This window comes from Passer domesticus, chromosome 15 (genome assembly GCF_036417665.1).
Source record: "Passer domesticus isolate bPasDom1 chromosome 15, bPasDom1.hap1, whole genome shotgun sequence".
NCBI classification, from domain to species: domain Eukaryota; kingdom Metazoa; phylum Chordata; class Aves; order Passeriformes; family Passeridae; genus Passer; species Passer domesticus.
Window position 1 is genome coordinate 15,646,862 of NC_087488.1, and position 16,840 is coordinate 15,663,701.

General features: G+C 59.9%; 3 protein-coding genes and 1 non-coding gene across 4 annotated transcripts; 3 read left to right on the forward strand and 1 right to left on the reverse strand.

Moving 5' to 3' along the window:
- Positions 1-1,642: 1,642 nt before the first annotated feature.
- On the forward strand, positions 1,643-3,560 carry NDUFB10 (NADH:ubiquinone oxidoreductase subunit B10). The gene is made up of 4 exons (XM_064390076.1): positions 1,643-1,841; positions 2,788-2,926; positions 3,120-3,259; positions 3,378-3,560. Exons 1-4 carry the CDS (start codon positions 1,694-1,696, stop codon positions 3,473-3,475), a joined length of 525 nt encoding a protein of 174 aa, XP_064246146.1. The 5' UTR covers positions 1,643-1,693; the 3' UTR covers positions 3,476-3,560.
- A 253-nt stretch (positions 3,561-3,813) lies between these two features.
- On the reverse strand, positions 3,814-6,772 carry RPS2 (ribosomal protein S2). Its single transcript, XM_064390073.1, has 7 exons — positions 6,519-6,772; positions 6,338-6,427; positions 5,812-5,919; positions 5,141-5,314; positions 4,563-4,722; positions 4,092-4,183; positions 3,814-3,934 (listed from the first exon to the last, which is right to left on the reverse strand). Exons 1-7 carry the CDS (start codon positions 6,672-6,674, stop codon positions 3,854-3,856), a joined length of 861 nt encoding a protein of 286 aa, XP_064246143.1. The 5' UTR covers positions 6,675-6,772; the 3' UTR covers positions 3,814-3,853.
- A 391-nt stretch (positions 6,773-7,163) lies between these two features.
- Positions 7,164-7,288, forward strand: LOC135281801 (small nucleolar RNA ACA64). Its single transcript, XR_010348292.1, has one exon. It is a non-coding gene; the product is annotated as a small nucleolar RNA ACA64 (small nucleolar RNA).
- Positions 7,289-7,810: 522 nt separating this feature from the next.
- TBL3 (transducin beta like 3) lies at positions 7,811-16,743 on the forward strand. The gene is made up of 22 exons (XM_064390069.1): positions 7,811-7,889; positions 8,017-8,068; positions 8,143-8,238; positions 8,427-8,474; positions 9,357-9,498; positions 9,689-9,773; positions 10,059-10,226; positions 10,602-10,677; positions 10,825-10,921; positions 11,290-11,486; positions 11,891-12,032; positions 12,364-12,422; positions 12,946-13,049; positions 13,430-13,580; positions 13,686-13,916; positions 14,076-14,146; positions 14,515-14,671; positions 15,008-15,066; positions 15,297-15,400; positions 15,561-15,632; positions 15,891-16,049; positions 16,544-16,743. The coding sequence occupies exons 1-22, from the start codon at positions 7,840-7,842 to the stop codon at positions 16,654-16,656; spliced, it is 2,433 nt and encodes an 810-aa protein (XP_064246139.1). The 5' UTR covers positions 7,811-7,839; the 3' UTR covers positions 16,657-16,743.
- Positions 16,744-16,840: the final 97 nt, after the last annotated feature.

Here is a 16,840-nt window from a genome sequence, read left to right on the forward strand (position 1 = left end):
CTTAATTATATATACAATTTATTTTGTATCCCGTAGCACCAAAAAGGCCTGCTTGGAATTCCTGGGCTTCATGTCATCAAGGCAAATGGCACAAAACAAGCACAGCCAAGGGTTGGGGAAACAGGGGAAAAGATGCCCAGAGGAATGGACAACAGGAACATGCACAGGTTCTAAAGGCACCTTAAAAGCCAGATGAGATAAATACATAAACCTCAACCACAAGCAGCAAAGGGTTAGTCCTGCACCCACTGCAGCTCCTTCCTAGCTCAGATCAGTCCCTGCTCCTGGCTGTGCTTTCCACCAAGCTCCTTTTCCAGCCCGAGTGGAGCTCTGAGGATTCTGCCCCCATTCCTGTGGCACCACCGGGAGCAGAAGCAGCCCTGCTCGCCGACCCTCGCGCACAAGCGGCTCCAGCAGAGCTGTACCAACCATGGGACGTCTCCAGGCCGGGCAGCAGCAGGGAGAGGCTGTCAGGAAGTGCGTCCCAGATTAATACTTAAGATGGGTATGGGTCTGAAGACACAAATTTAGCCGCTCGCTTCACCCGCTGCGATATTCATTTCATTCCTGGCAGGTTGGACACGACAGTTGTGGTGGGATAAAGGTCAATTGCTGCTGGCTCAGTTTACGCTTCTCCCTCCTGAACAGCTCTGATGTGAATGGGGAATTAGGGCAGTTTCCTGAATTAGGGCAGTTTCCAGAAGGGGCACCACACACCCAGAGCTGTGAACACCTGCGCCAGGTACCCCCAGCACAGGCTGGGAATCTGTCAGCCCAGGATTGTGATCCTGACTGGAAAAAGAGACTGAGACAATACATCTCAGAATCACAGAGCAGTTTGGATTGCAAGGGACCTTGAAATTCATCCAATGCCAGCTCCTGCCATGGGCAGGGACACCTTCCATGGCTGAGAGGGGCCCTCATGCTGGGTGCAGGGAGGGACAGAGCAGGGACCAGGCTCTGCTTCGGGGGCAACAATGGTACCAGAGCCAGGGCAGAACCGATGCCAGGCAGAACTTTATCCCTGTGCGGTGACCGAGCACAGATCCCTCAGAGGGTGCAGAGCCTCCCTCACCGGGGATATCCCAAAGGGGTCTGCTCCCAGCCCCGTGCCATGTGCTGTGGGATGGCCCTGTGAGCGGGGAGGGGGACAGACGGGATGGGGACAGATGGGATGGCCCTGTGAGCAGGGAGGGGGACAGATAGGATGGGAACAGTCGGAATGGGGACAGACGGGATGGCCCTATGAACGAGGAGGGGGACAGACAGGATGGGGATAGATGGGATGGCCCAGTGAGCAGGAACTGGGACAGATGGGATGGGGAGAGACAGGATGGCCCTGTGAGCAGGGAGGGAGACAGACGGGATGCCCTGTGAGCAGGGAGGGAGACAGACGGGATGCCCTGTGAGCAGGGATGGGGACAGACGGGACGGCCCTGTGAGCAGGGATGGGAACAGATCGGATGGCCCTGTGAGCAGGGAGGGGGACAGACGGACACGCTGTGGGCTCCGCCGTCCCGCCCCATCCCGGCCTTCTGGGATCCCCTCACGGAGGAGGCACTCGCGCACTACAACTCCCGGCGTGCCCCGGGGCCGCCGCCATATTCCCGCGCCCAGCCCCGCGGGGTCGCCGCCATATTGCCGCGCTCCCGCCCCCTCAGGGCCGCCGCCATCTTTCCGCGCCGCCGCCGCGATGCCGGAGGATCACGACTGGGAGGCGTACAAGGTGCCGCCGACCCGCACCCCCGTCTCCGAGAGGACCACGTCGGTGCCCAATCCCGTCGATTACTTCCAGACCGCCTTCAACTATGTGCTCGACGCGCCCGTCACCTTCATCCGAGGTACCAGCGGGGCGAGGCAGAGACTCCCCCCACCCCGGTCCCCGTCCCCGTGGGAGCTGAGCGGCGGCGCGGGGACGGGGACACCGGGAGGGGCACACCGGGACACGGGGCAAGGGCGGGAGGACACGGGCACCTGCACAGGCAGAGGGCACCACAAGGACACTGGTCCTGATAGTAACAACACAGGCAGAGGGACGGGACACTGGGACATTGACGAGAACACAGCATGGACACAGGGACAGGGGACATTGACAGGAACACAGCATGGACACAGGGACACGGGACATTGACAAGCACAGCATGGACACAGGGACATGGGACATTGACAGGAACACAGCATGGACACAGGGACAGGGGACATTGACAGGAACACAGCATGGACACAGGGACATGGGACATTGACAAGCACAGCATGGACACAGGGACATGGGACATTGACAGGAACACAGCATGGACACAGGGACATGGGACATTGACAAGAACACAGCATGGACACAGCGACATGGGACATTGACAAGAACACAGCACGGACACAGGGACACGGGACACAGACAAATGCACGGCGTGGACAGAGGGACAGACACAGGGACAAGAGACACATGGACCGGGGACACACAGTAGAACACAGCACGGACACAGGGATAAGGGACAGACAAGAACACAGCTTGGACAGGGCAGACTCAGGGACATGGGACACTGCACAGGCATGGGACACAGACAAGAACACAATACTGGTAGTGTGACAGGGACATGAGACATGTTGTGGACACTGTGACAGATACAGGGACATCAGGGTACACCTTGGACACTGGGAGAGGTGCAGGGGATAGAGGGACAGTGACACAGCGTGGACAGGACATGGGACACGGCGCAGAGGGGCCCCATGGGGCAGGTGGCAGCGGGCAGTGCCAGCGCGGGGCTGTGTGTGACCGGGCTGTCCCTGCAGGCTGGATCGAGCGGTGGCAGAACAACAACAAGTTCTACTACTACCACCAGAAGTTCCGCCGCGTGCCTGACCTGAGCCAGTGCCTGGAGGGCGACTACCTGTGCTACTACGAGGCCGAGGCTCAGTGGAGGAGGGACAGGTATGGCTGCCCAGGACTGTCCCCAGGCAGGGACACAGCACAGCACACAGCTCTGGGACCTGCAGCCTCTTGGGGGATTCTGGGCACGGTGGCATCAGGGAGCTGAAAATCCCAGAGCTGGCATTGCACAGGGTGTCCTCAGCTTTTCTGGTGTCCCGTGGCTGCTGTTGCATTGCTCACCATCTCTCCCCAGGATGGTTGACCAGGAAATCGTGGAGATCGTCCGGGAAAGGGTGGCTGCGTGCAAGCAGAGGGAAGGGCCCAACCAGTTGCAGAACTGTGCCAAGGAGATGGAGCTGCTGGCACAGGTCACCAAGGCCTACCAGGACAGATGTGAGTGGCAGCAGCACACGGGGCAAGGGCTCTGAACGCAGGAAGGGGCTCTGAAAGCACATCCCACCCTGCGTGAACGCAGCGGGAGGCACTGCTGAGCCCCTCCTCTCTTTTTCAGACGGGGATCTGGGTTACCACGGCAACGCACGGACATGCCTGATGAAGCAGAAGCACAGGATGATGGAGGAGAGGAAGGCAGCACAAGAGAATCAGTAGAGCTACAACAGTTCCTCCCTCCATGGTGCTGCTCTCCGAGTGCATGCTGCTTCCTTGGCCTCCACAATAAACAGACATCTGTACAGCTGGGCTCCCTACTCATTCTTTGAAGAGCTCTGCAAGCCCTCAGCTCCAGGCTCTTGGGGCTGCCCTCTCCTCCATGAGCCTCCAGAACATTCCGTGTGCTGCTCTGCCCTGGCTCTCAATTCCAAGTGCCCCAGGCCGGGCTGGACAGAGCTTGGAGTTGGAACTGGATGAGCTTCCAGGTCCTCTCCAACCCTCCCATTCCGTGGTGTGACCCACCTGCCCCGAGCACCACCCCATCACACAAGCACGGGTTCCTGGTTCTCTGATCACTTTATTCTCCTACAAAACCCCTCAGGTGGTGGCCACAGCGGCTGCCTGGGTCCTCTGCACCGACACTCTGGTGTGGGTCTTGGCCAGGTGATCAGTGAACTCCTGCAAAGAACACCAACAGGGTTATTCCCTGCAGCCCCTCACGGCTTCCTCAGCACCCCTCCCATCCCTCTGCTGTACAGCTACCAAGCCTTTGGGTACAGAAATCGAAGTTTTAGGGTAAGAAGGTTTGAGCTGTAAGTTACCCAAATGCTCTTACCTGGTAGGGAGACTTGGTGAAGACAGTCTCCTTCCAGAGGTCAGGAGTCAGGTAGCTGTAGGTTTTGGAGATGGCATCGAAGGTGGCTTTAGCTGCAGAGAGATGTCACACGCTGTCACACACTGCCACTTAATGGCTGCACAACCAGGCAATCCAACCCACAGCTCCAGTATCCCCCAGTTAGGAAAATGTGGAATTTTGCAAGGATCAGGGAGACCGGGGAGGGCCTCCCTGATGAACCCACAAAGCTCAGGTTGCTCTCTCTCTCCAGTTACGACGATGACACCACGGCACGCAGGTGCAATCGCGCAGATTGGGAGATGCAGGAGTGCTGAACCCACGGTTGTGTAACTCTGACAGAACCAGCAGCAGGACTGACCACACTGCCAGCACAAGGCACAAACCACTGTCACGCTGTGCCCCACCCGTGACAGAAGCGGCCCTGCACCCCGTGGCAGCCCCAGAGCTCACCGAAGTTGCCGAGCGTGGCCGTGCAGCCCCGCGCCGACGTGTAGCAGTCATCGATGCCAGCCATCATCAGCAGCTTCTTGGGCACGGGGGCGGACACGATGCCGGTGCCGCGGGGCGCCGGGATCAGGCGCACCAGCACGGAGCCGCAGCGCCCGGTGACCTGCGGGGACACGGAGGGTCACGGCCCCGAGCACAGCCCGGGGGGACGCTCACCTTGCAGGGCACCGTGTGCCCGGGCAGGGCAGGGCTGGGGGGACGCTCACCTTGCAGGGCACCGTGTGCCCGGGCAGGGCAGGGCCGGGCCGGGGGGACGCTCACCTTGCAGGGCACCGTGTGCCCGGGCAGGGCAGGGCAGGGCTGGGGGGACGCTCACCTTGCAGGGCACCGTGTGCCTGGGCAGGGCAGGGCAGGGCTGGGGGGACGCTCACCTTGCAGGGCACCGTGTGCCCGGGCAGGGCAGGGCTGGGGGGACGCTCACCTTGCAGGGCACCGTGTGCCCGGGCAGGGCAGGGCTGGGGGGACGCTCACCTTGCAGGGCACCGTGTGCCCGGGCAGGGCAGGGCTGGGGGGACACTCACCTTGCAGGGCACCGTGTGCGGCTTGCCGATCTTGTTGCCCCAGTAGCCGCGGCGCACGGGCACGATGGACAGCTTGGCCAGGATGATGGCCCCGCGGATGGCCGTGGCCACCTCCTTGGAGCACTTCACGCCCAGCCCCACGTGGCCGTTGTAGTCCCCGATGGCGACGAAGGCCTGCAGCACAGGAGGAGCTCTCACTGCTGGGCCAGGGCTCGCAGCTCAGCCCCAAACCTTCACACAGCTCTCAAAACACGCTTTTGCCCTCAGAGTTCATCCTTCAGGCACTGGGTTCAATTCCCTGCTGCAGCCTCACTCTGGTCAGAATTCCCCAAAATTTCACAACAGCGTTCCCTGCTTACACCCCAAACATCTCCCTGAAAACCCAACGCTGCTGTGCAAGAACAACTCAACTTTGCGCTATCAGAAAAGTTTCCTTAAAAAGGACTTTTAAAGACTTGCAGCCCAACTTTTGGGCCAGTGCTGCTTCAAGGAACATACACACACGTCACTGACGTTTTCAAGTTAATACATTTAACAAACTATTAATGATCCTCACTACAAAGTAATTACTTACTGGATGTGACAGTAAAAGAGATTTGGAGTGATTAAAATGACTCTGGAAGTGCAGAAAGGGAAGCTGTGGGCAGGAGGATCCAGAGGAAGGGGCGTACCTTGAACCTGGTGCGCTGCCCAGCACGGGTCTGCTTCTGCACAGGCATGATCTTCAGCACCTCATCCTTCAGCGAGGAGCCCAGGAAGAAATCGATGATCTCCGACTCCTGCAAGAGTCAGCGCTGAGCACACGGAAACCACGGAGTCCTGGGATGGTCTGGGGTCACAGGGACCTCACAGGCCAGCTACTCCACCCCCTCCCCAGGGCAGGGACAGCTGCCACTGCCCCAGGCTGCTCCACGCCCCATCCAGCCTGGCCTGGGCACTGCCAGGGATCCAGGGGCAGCCACAGCTGCTCTGGGAATCTCTGCCAGGGCATCACCACCTTTACAGGGAACGATTCCCTCCCAGTATCCCATCTGATGCTGTCCCACGTCTTTCTCCTGTTCTCCTGGAGCCCCTTCAGGCTCTGAGGTGCCCCCGGAGCCTTCCCTTCCCCAGGTGAACAACCCCTGCTCTCCCTGCCTGGCTCCACCCTTTGGAGCATCTCCCTGACCCTTCCCTTCTACATCCACAGCAACTCACCTTGATGGGAAGCGAGAACAGATAAATCTCCTCCAGAGACTTGATCTTCATATCTTTGACCAGGCGACCGAGTTTGGTGACAGGAATCCACTGGCAGAGAAACCCGCGGGTAAGAGTCACCAGGGGCTCTGCTGCCCCATCCCGGGGGCCGGCAGCAGCCCCGTCCCCGCTCCCCACTCACCTCCTTGTCCTCGGCTTTCCCTCCGCGGGCTCCGCGGCCTCTCCCGCGGCCCCTCCCGCGGCCGCGCCCGCGGCCCCGCAGCCCGGTCCCGAATCCACCGCGGAAGCCCCCGCGGGCCGCTCCCGCTCCTCCCGCAGCACCGGCGTCGTCCGCCATTTGCTGGAACAGAGCGGGAGGTCAGGCGGGCGGCGGCGGGCGCGGATGGGGCCGGATGGGCCGGGCCGGGCCGGGCCGCGCCGCCGCCGCTCCCGCCATACTTACGTGATCCCTCAGCGTAGAAGGCCGCGCTGAGGCACCGCGCGCTATTTATACGGCGCGGGCATCTCGCGAGAGCCGCGGCGGCCCTGCGCGCTGGATGGGGAATACACGGCGGGCTGGAGCGGGCGGTTTGTGGTTATTTATACAGAGCGCGGGGCGGCGCGGCTCGGGGTATATAGGGGCGCGCACGGGCGGAGCGCGCAGAGCGCGGCGCGGCGGCGAGCGGTGAGGGCTGGGGGTGCGGGCCGGCGGGACGGCACCGCCGCGTGTCCCTGCGCCTTCAGCGCTGTCAAACTGCCGGGGAATGGCTGCGGTGCTGCCCCAGCCGCGGCCGGGGGGCAGGGAGTGTGCCGGGAAGGCGATCCAGGGGACGCGGTAGCGCCCGGCGCGGTCTGAAAATCATTGGGGGCCTGCTGTGGCCCCGGGTGAGATAACGGCGCCCAGAGCATCGGGAACATTAAGCTTGTTGCCCACGGCTGTGTGTGGGGAATGAAACCCATGTTCCCATAGGTGCCGTGCGGGCGGTGCCGGGCTGGGCTGGTCGTTCCGGGGCCGTTTCTCAGTTCTGTTCCCTGTCCAGGTTCCCGGCGCTGATTCACGGCCATCCCGTCCCCAGGAGCTGTGGAGAGCGCGGGGCTGCCGCGACGGACGGCGGCACGGGAGGCACAGCTGGGAGCGGTTCGGTTTTGTATTTCGGTGTGCAATAAAACACGAAGCGCTGTAAAGATGGAACGTGTCTGTTCTCTCTAATTATCAAAAGTTCTCCTTCCCGCGGTGGTCGGGGAGGTTCAGCTTTACGCTTCCTGGGGGCGGTTGTGCTGCGGGGCGCTCCGGATGGCGGGGGATGCAGCGGCGGGGCCGGGCTGTGCCCGCTCTCCCGGGAACCGGGAATCTCCATCCCGGCAATTCCCGTCCCGCTCTCCCGGGAACCGGCAATCTCCATTCCTCTCTCCGGAGCCGCGCCCCGCGTGGTGCCGCTGGCGCCCCTCGTGACGTCACTGGAAGGGCCGGAAGTTCTCCCTCACTTCCCGGAAGTGGCGGCGGAAGCACGTGGGCCGCGGCCATGGCGGACGCAGAGCCGGCCGCCGCCGCTCCCGTGCGCTTCAAGAGCAAGTGAGGGAGCGGCGGGACCGGGCTGGGCTGCGAGGGCGGGCGAGGGGCCGGGCCTCGCGGCCGGAGCCCCCGGGCCGCCGCCGCTCCGCTTTAACGGGGCCTCTCCGCGCGTCTCTTTCCCTTCCAGCTACGCCGCGACGCGGAGGATCGAGCCGTTCTACAAAGGAGGGCGAATCCAGGTAACCCCGGCTCTGCGGGGACAGCCGGCAGCGCCGCGCCTCTGGCTCTAACCTTCCCAATCCCTTTTCCCCAGATCAGCCGCGATGGGAAGTTCATGTTCTGCCCCTGTGGGAGCAGAGTCAACGTGGTCGAGGTGGAAAGCGGAGCGCTCCTGCACAGCCTCCAGCAGGTGACCGGACCGGGCGGCTCGCCAGGCTCCCGGGGGTTTCTCACTGCGGATGCAGCGCTCCCAGGAGCGGGGAGGGCGGGAAGGGACCGAGCACAGGTTTTGGGGGCTCAGCAGAGCCCTCGGAGAAGGGAGCTCGGAGATCTCTGCAGGGGTGGTGTAACCGTGGCGTCTCCCCTGTGTTTTGCCAGGATGAGGAGGAGGATGTCACAGCGTTCGTGCTGAGCCCTGATGATGAGGTAGGTTTGTGCTGGGGGCCGTGAGCACCTGGGACAGGCTGAGCCTGGAATGGAGGGGATTTTGGGGGGGATTTTGGGGTGTCTGTGCAGGGCCGGGGCTTGGACTCGATGGTCCTGGTGCATCCCTTCCAGCTGGGGATCTTCCATGGCTCCATTCCACAGTCTGTGCTTCCTGAGATCCCCTGGAGCCTTCTCAGGGCGTCACCCTCACCCCTGTGGGTCACCCTCACCCCTGCCCAGAGCCTGAGCTGCCCAGCAGCTCCCTGTGCCACGTGGCACTGACAGGAGCCCAAACCCAGCCCGTGCTCAGGCTGTCCCTCTGTCCCTTGTCCCTCTGGTTCTGGCTGTCCCTTGTCTTGTGTCCAGGTGCTGGTGACAAGCAACCGGGTGCTGCTGTGATTCTGTCTGTCCCTTGTCCCTCTGTCCCAGCTGCCCATGCTCAGGCTGTCCCTTGTCCCCGTGTCCCAGGTGCTGGTGACAGGCAGCCGGGCGCTGCTGCCATGGCTCAGGCTGTCCCCGTGTCCCCTGTCCCTGTGTCCCCTGTCCCCAGGTGCTGGTGACAGGCAGCCGGGCGCTGCTGCAGTAGTTCAGGCTGTCCCCTGTCCCTGTGTCCCCGTGTCCCCTGTCCCCAGGTGCTGGTGACAGGCAGCCAGGCACTGCTGCCATGGCTCAGGCTGTCCCTCTGTCCCCTGTCCCTGTGTCCCCTGTCCCCAGGTGCTGGTGACAGGCAGCCAGGCACTGCTGCAGTAGTAGTTCAGGCTGTCCCCGTGTCCCCTGTCCCTGTGTCCATGTGTCCCCAGGTGCTGGTGACAGGCAGCCGGGCGCTGCTGCCATGGCTCAGGCTGTCCCTGTGTCCCCTGTCCCCGTGTCCCCTGTCCCCAGGTGCTGGTGACAGGCAGCCGGGCGCTGCTGCTGCGCCGCTGGCGCTGGAGGGAGCCGAGCTGCGAGCGCTCCTGGCGAGCCGTGCACACCGCGCCCGTGGCCACCATGGCCTTCGACCCCACGGGCACCCTGCTGGCCACAGGTACGAGCCCCCTCTGTCCCCGAGAGCTCCGGGGCAGGGCCAGCCCCAGAGCCGTGTCCTGTGGGGTCTCTGCTGGTTCCCAGAGCCGTGTCCTGTGGGGTCTCTGCTGGTTCCCAGAGCCGTGTCCTGTGGGGTCTCTGCTGGTTCCCACTGCTCCCTCCTGCAGAGCTCAGTGTCCTTCTCTTCCCAGGGGGCTGCGACAGCACCATCAAGGTCTGGGATATGGTCAAGCACTACTGCACACACAACCTGAAGGGATCCTCTGGAGTGGTTCAGTAAGGAGCAGTGCTGCTTGGCAGTGCCAGGCTGGGCTGGGATGCTGGGATTGGGGTGCAGGTCTTGAGTTAATGCAACATTCCCAGCGGGTTCTGGGCTCTTCCTGCTTTTTGAGAGCAGGGTTATGGCTGGTTCTGCAAGAATTTTCATGGACTCACAGAAGGGTTGGGCAGGGACACCTCCCCCTAGGCCGGGATGCTCTGGGCCCACCCAAGCTGTGCTGCTGGGGTGGGCATTGCTCAGGGCTGGGGTTATGGCTGTGCTGTCCCTCTGCTCCTGCCCAGCCTGGTGCAGTTCCACCCCGACGCCTCCCGCCTGCAGCTCTTCTCCTCCTGCATCGACTACAAGATCCGCATCTGGGACCTGAGCTCCAGCAAGTGCCTGGCAGTGCTGGAGGGACACTTCAGTGCTGTCACCTCGCTGGCCTTTGCAGATGGGAACAGCCTGCTCAGGTACCTCCTGGCAGGGCTGGCACCTCCAGACCTCCATCTCCTGGCGGGTCTGGGTGGGTTCTGCTGACAGGGAAGGGGTGGTGCAAGTGCTCGGTGGGTGTGCATTGGAATCATGGAATGGTTTGGGTTGGAAGGGATCTTAAATCCCATCCAGTGCCACCCTGCCATGGCAGGGACAGCTTCCACTGTGCCAGGCTGCTCCCAGCCCATCCAGCCTGCCTTTGTTCCTGGGAGTACCCTGTGCTGGCACAGGGAGTGCTGCTGCTCTCTCTCCCGTGGCCTCTCCAGAGAGGTGTTGAGCTCCCACAGTGCCAAGTTTGCACCCAGAGCCAAGCTGGACAGGTTTAGCACTAAAACTGAGGTTTTCTTTCGCAGCTCTGGCCGTGACAAGATCTGCATGCTCTGGGACCTGGAGACCAGGCAGAGCAAACGAACCGTCCCTGTCTACGAGGTGAAACTGCTTTTTGTTCCTTCCTTTGGGGCCCTCTGGAGTTTCTAGGCCATGGTCCCCCCGTTCAGGGTCTGTGTGTTGTGAAATCAGGTTTCTCCCCTTCCCAGGGGTTTCAGCTCTGGGTCTCTGCCTCTCTGACTCTTGCAGACTGTGGAAGCTGCTGTGTTGTTGCCTGAGGAGGGAGATTTCTCTCAGCTGGGTGTGAAGAAACAAGGGCTGCACTTTGTGACAGCTGGCAGCAAAGGTGAGTGTCACTTTTGGAGCCTGAAGGGTGGCACTCAGTCACTTCAGTGCTGTTATTCCCAGGCTGTGTGTCCTCCATGTGGCAGGAGCCTTGGGTGGAGAGCAGAGCCTGCTCCTCACTTCCTTGGGCAGGGTGGCTGAGCAGGATGGAACATGCACAGATCCATTTACTACTCAGACACATTTATCTCTGTTTGCAAACTCGATGAGTTTGAGTGAAGAATCAAACCCTCCAGGCTTTTCCAGCCACTGCATCCTGCCCAGTCTCGCTTGGGGCCGCGTGGCTTTTCCCTCTGTGCTTGGGATGACGTTCCCTGGACATCCACCGTGTGAAGCAGTGCTGTGCCACGTTTTCTCCCGCTTTCCCAGGCATCCTGAGGGTGTGGGACGTGGCCACGGGGGCCTGTGTGCACAGCCAGGCCGTGCCCTTCGCGCTGCGCGAGGAGCCCAGCGAGCGCAGCCTCTCCCAGTGCCAGCTGGTGCCCGCCAGGAGCGAGATCCTCACCGTGTCCATGGAGCACAACATCGTCTTCTATGATGCCCAAAGCCTCCAGCTCAGGAAGCAGGTGACAGCCCTCAGCCTCCCTGTCCCTTTGTCCGTGCTGCTGGAAGAAGCACCAAGGGTGCCTTGGCTCCAGCCCGTTCTGGGATTGTTCCGTGGGGCCACAGAATTCCACTGGTTTGGGGGAATGTTGCAAGAGCCCGTTCTGGGATTGTTCCATGGGGCCACAGAATTCCACTGGTTTGGGGGAATGTTGCAAGAGCCCGTTCTGGGATTGTTCCATGGGGCCACAGAATTCCACTGGTTTGGGGGAATGTTGCGAGACACCAACACAGGAAGGAGAAAGCAGAAAAGATTTAGCCAGAAATGCCTCCTGTGTGTAGAAATTACACCCAGTGTGAAATGAAAACCAGGCACTCCCACCTCTCCTTCAGCTGCCTTTTCCCTCCCGGGCTGTTTCCATTGCAGCTCGCAGGATACAACGAGGAGGTGCTGGATGTGAAGTTCCTGGGCCCTGGTGACTCTCACATCGTTGTGGCCACCAACAGCCCCCAGCTGAAAGTGTTTGAGCTGGCAACGTCCCACTGCCAGATCCTGTACGGCCACACAGGTGGGTGACACTGCTGCCCTGGGGGACACGGGCAGCTCTTCCTTTAGCCAGCTTCTCCTGTGGTGGAGTCCCTGAGTTCTTGGTGGAGCAGCATCACAGCAGGTTTGGGAGTTGTGTGGAGAGAGGATGTGTCCCTTTGTCCCCATCCCTGGCAGTGAGGTCAGTTTAAACTGGAGCTGAAGGTGCAGGTGTGTGACAGGCTCAGTCCTTAGGCACCAGTCGTGTCCCTGACCTGTCCCCGGCTCGTTAACTGGGCTAATTAACTCACCCCTTTCTGTTGTCCCATCTCAGCATTGCTCTGCACACACCAGCTTTTATTTCTTCTGTTTAGAAACAATCCTGGCTTTGGACGTCTTCAGGAAAGGTCTGATGTTTGTCACCTGTGCCAAGGTGTGTCACTGCTCTCCATTTAATGAAATTATGGATTCCTAGTGATCCTTGTGGGCAAAATTGTGGTTTTTTAGGAACTCCAGAAAGGGCTTTCTGTTCATACAATCCCTGTCTGCTGCATGCCCCAAATAGGTTCTCCTTTTATCTCTTTATAACATTGTCCCTGGGAAAACGAGTTGTGTTTTATTGGCCTGAAGGAGATGTTTCCTTCTCCAAACATCCTGGTCTGGTGTCAGAGTACAGAAAAGTTGTTAGTGTCAGATTGATGAGGGAAAAGGTGCCAAGAGCCCTGACAGACCCAAAACCAAAGCTGTGAGAGAACCAGAAATGAACGTCCATGCTGGAGCCCCAGAGTGGGGGCTGCCCTTGCCACCTGCCCTGACAGAGACGGATTCAGTCTGGAACAGCAGAGACCAGTGGGGCTGGGGGATGTGGTGGGAGCACAGGGGGGCCTGATGCCTCCCCAGAAACCTCGGCAGAAAACCTGCTGACTCCTGGCTGAGGCATTTGTGTCCCCCCCCAGGACAGAAGCCTGCGGGTATGGCGCATGGGCAGGGCTGGCAGGGTGACCTGTGTGGCACAGGGCCTGGGCCATGCCCACGGCGTGGGCGCTGTCGCCTGCTCCAGGTAACTCAGACTGGGGCAGGGAGGGAGGGAGGGAGGGAGGGGAGTGTCCTGGTGGGTGCTGCCCCCTCCCAGCTGTGCTGCTTCTCATCCCTGCTCCCAGCTTCTCGTGGTGCCCGAGCGTGAAGGGGTCATGGGGTGGTTTGGGTTGGAAGGGGCCTCAGATGTCATCCAGTGCCACCCCCTGCCATGGGCAGGGACACTTCCCCTGTCCAGCCTGGCCTTGGATATCCCAGGGATGGGGAGTCCCTCTGAAATGAAAGAGCTTGGAAAGCCATGAAACCACTTTTGCACACCCAGCAGTGGCTGAGTGTGGAGATCCCAGTCAGGGAGGAGAAACCACGGAGTTGTTTCCCTGCCCTTGATGCTTTCATTGCTCTCAGGCTGAAGGAAAGCTTTGTGGTGACCAGCAGCCAGGACTGCACCATCAAGATCTGGAACATCCCGGAATCCCTCACTTCCAAAGCAAAAGCAGCCTTGATCTCCAGCCCAGAGCCCCTCCATGCCAGGGTCACCGAGAGGGGCCATGACAAGGTACAGCTCCTTTCAGTGCCTCAGCCTCCCTCCTGCTCTGCAGCCTCCGTTTGTTCCGTGTCCCACAGCCTGACCCTCTTCCTCCTCCTCTTGTGGCCTCCCCAGGACATCAACAGCGTGGCAGTGTCCCCCAATGACAAACTGGTGGCCACGGGCTCGCAGGACCGGCTGGCCAAGCTCTGGTCCTGCTCCGACTGCTCCCTCCTGGGGGTTTTCTCCGGGCACAAACGTGGCATCTGGTGTGTGCAGTTCTCCCCTGTGGACCAGGTGCTGGCCACCTCCTCGGCTGACGGGACCCTGAAGCTTTGGGGACTTCGGGACTTCAGCTGTCTGAAGGTGATGAGAACTTCGCCTCTTGCCCTGGGCAAAACCTTGGGGTTCCTTAAGGATCCTTCCAAAACCTGGGGCGTGTTCCTTTGGGTTCTGTGAGTAAATGGGATCCTTTGGGGTCTCTCCAAAGGCCTGGCACTGCTGAGCCTCCTTTGTGTTTTGCAGACCTTTGAAGGCCACGATGCCTCAGTGCTGAAGATCATCTTTGTGAGCCGAGGGGCTCAGCTGCTCAGCAGGTTTGTGCCTGGTTCCAGAGTTAAGGGAATGTCTGAGCTCATCAGCAGCACCAAGAGGAAAGACTTGTGTCCAAAGAATCTTTGGACAGATTTATAGGAAGATGCCATGTGTAGGCCAGGCTTTCTGAAGAGGTTATTTTAATCTTCCTCCTCTCCAGGTGTCCCATGGGTTCCATGTGGCTGCTGTGGGGTTGGGACAAACTCAGTAGACAAATCTAAGGGTGCCCTCTTGCCCTCCACATTTTTGGTTAACTCTGCTCCTGTTTGGAAGGAATTGGGATGGGACAGGTCCCTCTGATATGTGAGGTGGGACAGAGCAAGAATGGATCTGTCCAGTGATGCTTTCTGTTGTGTTTCTCTTCCAAAAGTGGATCCGATGGTCTCTTAAAACTCTGGACAATTAAAACAAACGAGTGTGTGAAGACATTAGATGGCCATGAGGATAAAATCTGGGGCCTGCACTCCAACAAGAAGGATGACATGGTTGTGACAGCCTCCAGTGACTCCTGCATCACCCTGTGGCAGGTACAGCGGGGGGCTGGTTCCTCCCTGAGTTAATAATCGGGGTAATTGGAGAGCTCAGGGTCTCGTGGCTTGTTTTTCATGTGTTCTCCTTGTCTGCAGTTTGAAATTGGGGTTTGGGGGTATTTTTTTGGCCGTCCTGTATTTCCCCAGAGCAGCAGATGGGCCCTAGCCCTGGAGCTTTGGAAGGAAGTTGGAAATTGCTGGATTTAACATTTAAATTACTTGACCCTGAGATTTTGCTGCAGAAACTGGTCTCCACATCACTTGATGGCTAAATCAAAACCCTTCTATATTAAAGCAGGATTTGATAGAGTTTTATCCTGGTTTTTTTAACAGGATGTGACTGAAATTGAGGAGAAAGAAGCACAGGCTAAACAGGAGGAGCAGATTATGAAGTGAGTTAATCTTGTGTCATAAAGAGCTGTGAAAGGCAAACTGTGCAGTGGAACTGTCCACACCTGGAGCCACCCAGCTCCACCTGATCTCAATATTGGAGTGAGGGCATTTATTGACGAGCACCACAAACTTCTTAACTGTTATTGCCAAACCTGCTGCTTTTTCTGTAGTTTTGGTTTTTTCAGCACCCAAAGACTGGTCTCACTCTGCCCCCTGCTTTGTTTTCCAGAGAGCAAGAGCTTTCCAACCTTCTCCATGAGAAAAGGTACCTGAAGGCTCTGGGCCTGGCCATCTCCCTGGACCGGCCGCACACAGTGCTGACCGTGGTCAAGGGTGAGTCCAGAGCGTGCTCTGAAGGATTTCCTGCCCTCCCTCCTTCCCTGGACACCTCTTCCAGCTAGTTCAAGGCTTCAAAGTCCAGTAATTAGTCTGAAGCCTGAGTTTTCCCCGAGTGCCATCACCAGGGTGTCCCTGCTGTCGTTTCTCTCTCCAGCCATCCTCAGGGAGCCCGAGGGGAGGAGGCACCTGGAGGAGAACATTGTTCGGCTCCGCAAGGATCAGAAAGGTTTGTGGCAGACTGAAACGCTGAAAGCTTTCAGCTCACAGGCTGAAATTGGAATCCTACAGTCCTGGAATGATTGGGGTTGGGAGATTGTCCAGTTCCACCCTCTGCCATGGGCAGGGACCTTCCAGCAGACCAGGACCTGGCCTTGGGCACTTGCAGGGATGGGGAGTGTCCGTGTGGCACCTGAGAGAGCCCAGGGATGTTTGCCAGGGCGGGCTGTGCTGTGTGCCAGCCTGGCCAGGCTTCCCTCCCCCACAGAGGCCGTGCTGGCGTTCCTGGTGACGTGGAACACCAACTCCCGGAACTGCCACGAGGCCCAGGCCGTGATGGAGACGCTCCTGAAGCACGAGGCACCCGACAGCCTCCTGCAGTTCTCTGGGATTAAATCCGCCGTGGAGTCCCTGCTGCCCTACACGGGTGAGCCCTGTGGGGACAGGCGTGGCCTGGAGGGGCTGCCTTGGGTCAGGGATCATGGAGTGGTTTGGGGTGGAAGGGGCAGGTCGGGTAATGCACCCCTGCCATGGCAGGGACACCTTCCATTATCCCAGGGTGGGATCCCCGTCCCAGGGTGGGATCCCCATCCCAAGCCTCCATGTCCAGCCTGGCCTGGGACACTCCAGGGATCCAGGGGCAGCCACAGCTGCCCAAGGCATCCCCACCCTCCCAGGGAATAATTCCTGCCCAATCTCCCATCCAGCCCTGCCCTCTGGCAGTGGGAGCCATTCCCCGTGTCCTGTCCCTCCATCCCTTGTCCCCAGTCCCTCTCCAGCTCTCCTGGAGCCCCTTCAGGCCCTGGAGGTTTCCCTGGTGTGTTCCCTTCTCCAGGCTGGGCATTCCCAGCCTGGCTCCACAGTCCAGGGCGGGCTGTGGTGCCTCCCCCCGTGAGCTGAGCCCTCCCTCCCTCCCTGCAGAGCGCCACTTCCAGCGGCTGAGCCGCCTGCTCCAGGCCTCCACCTTCCTCGAGTTCCTGTGGCACAACATGAGGCTGGCAGAGGTGGCCCAGCAGGACCAGGGGACTCTGTGACCCCCCTCCCACCAACTGCTCTTTCCCACCAGGATTTTTAGTTCCTGTATTTTATAATAAAAGTTTGAATTTCTAAACCAAGTCTAACATCCAGTCTCCTCAGGGATGAATGAAAGGAAAGCACAACACAAAAGGTCATTTCTTTGGCCAAGCTGGGGTTTGTGTTTTCACACCCTGAATTTTC

What these genes read in the sequence shown, in the direction of transcription:
- NDUFB10 (XM_064390076.1), top strand. Translation starts at nt 1,694, where the DNA reads ATGCCGGAGGATCACGACTGGGAGGCGTACAAGGTGCCGCCGACCCGC. An exon ending in GCCCGTCACCTTCATCCGAG is followed by an intron (nt 1,842 to 2,787) that starts GTACCAGCGGGG and finishes CTGTCCCTGCAG; the next exon opens with GCTGGATCGAGCGGTGGCAG. An exon ending in CAAGGCCTACCAGGACAGAT is followed by an intron (nt 3,260 to 3,377) that starts GTGAGTGGCAGC and finishes TCTCTTTTTCAG; the next exon opens with ACGGGGATCTGGGTTACCAC.
- RPS2 (XM_064390073.1), bottom strand. Translation starts at nt 6,674, where the DNA reads ATGGCGGACGACGCCGGTGCTGCGGGAGGAGCGGGAGCGGCCCGCGGG. An exon ending in GGCAGCGCACCAGGTTCAAG is followed by an intron (nt 5,315 to 5,811) that starts GTACGCCCCTTC and finishes CCTGTGCTGCAG; the next exon opens with GCCTTCGTCGCCATCGGGGA. An exon ending in TCACCAAGTCTCCCTACCAG is followed by an intron (nt 3,935 to 4,091) that starts GTAAGAGCATTT and finishes TGTTCTTTGCAG; the next exon opens with GAGTTCACTGATCACCTGGC.
- TBL3 (XM_064390069.1), top strand. Translation starts at nt 7,840, where the DNA reads ATGGCGGACGCAGAGCCGGCCGCCGCCGCTCCCGTGCGCTTCAAGAGC. An exon ending in TCCTGCACAGCCTCCAGCAG is followed by an intron (nt 8,239 to 8,426) that starts GTGACCGGACCG and finishes GTGTTTTGCCAG; the next exon opens with GATGAGGAGGAGGATGTCAC. An exon ending in GTCCCTGCTGCCCTACACGG is followed by an intron (nt 16,050 to 16,543) that starts GTGAGCCCTGTG and finishes CCCTCCCTGCAG; the next exon opens with AGCGCCACTTCCAGCGGCTG.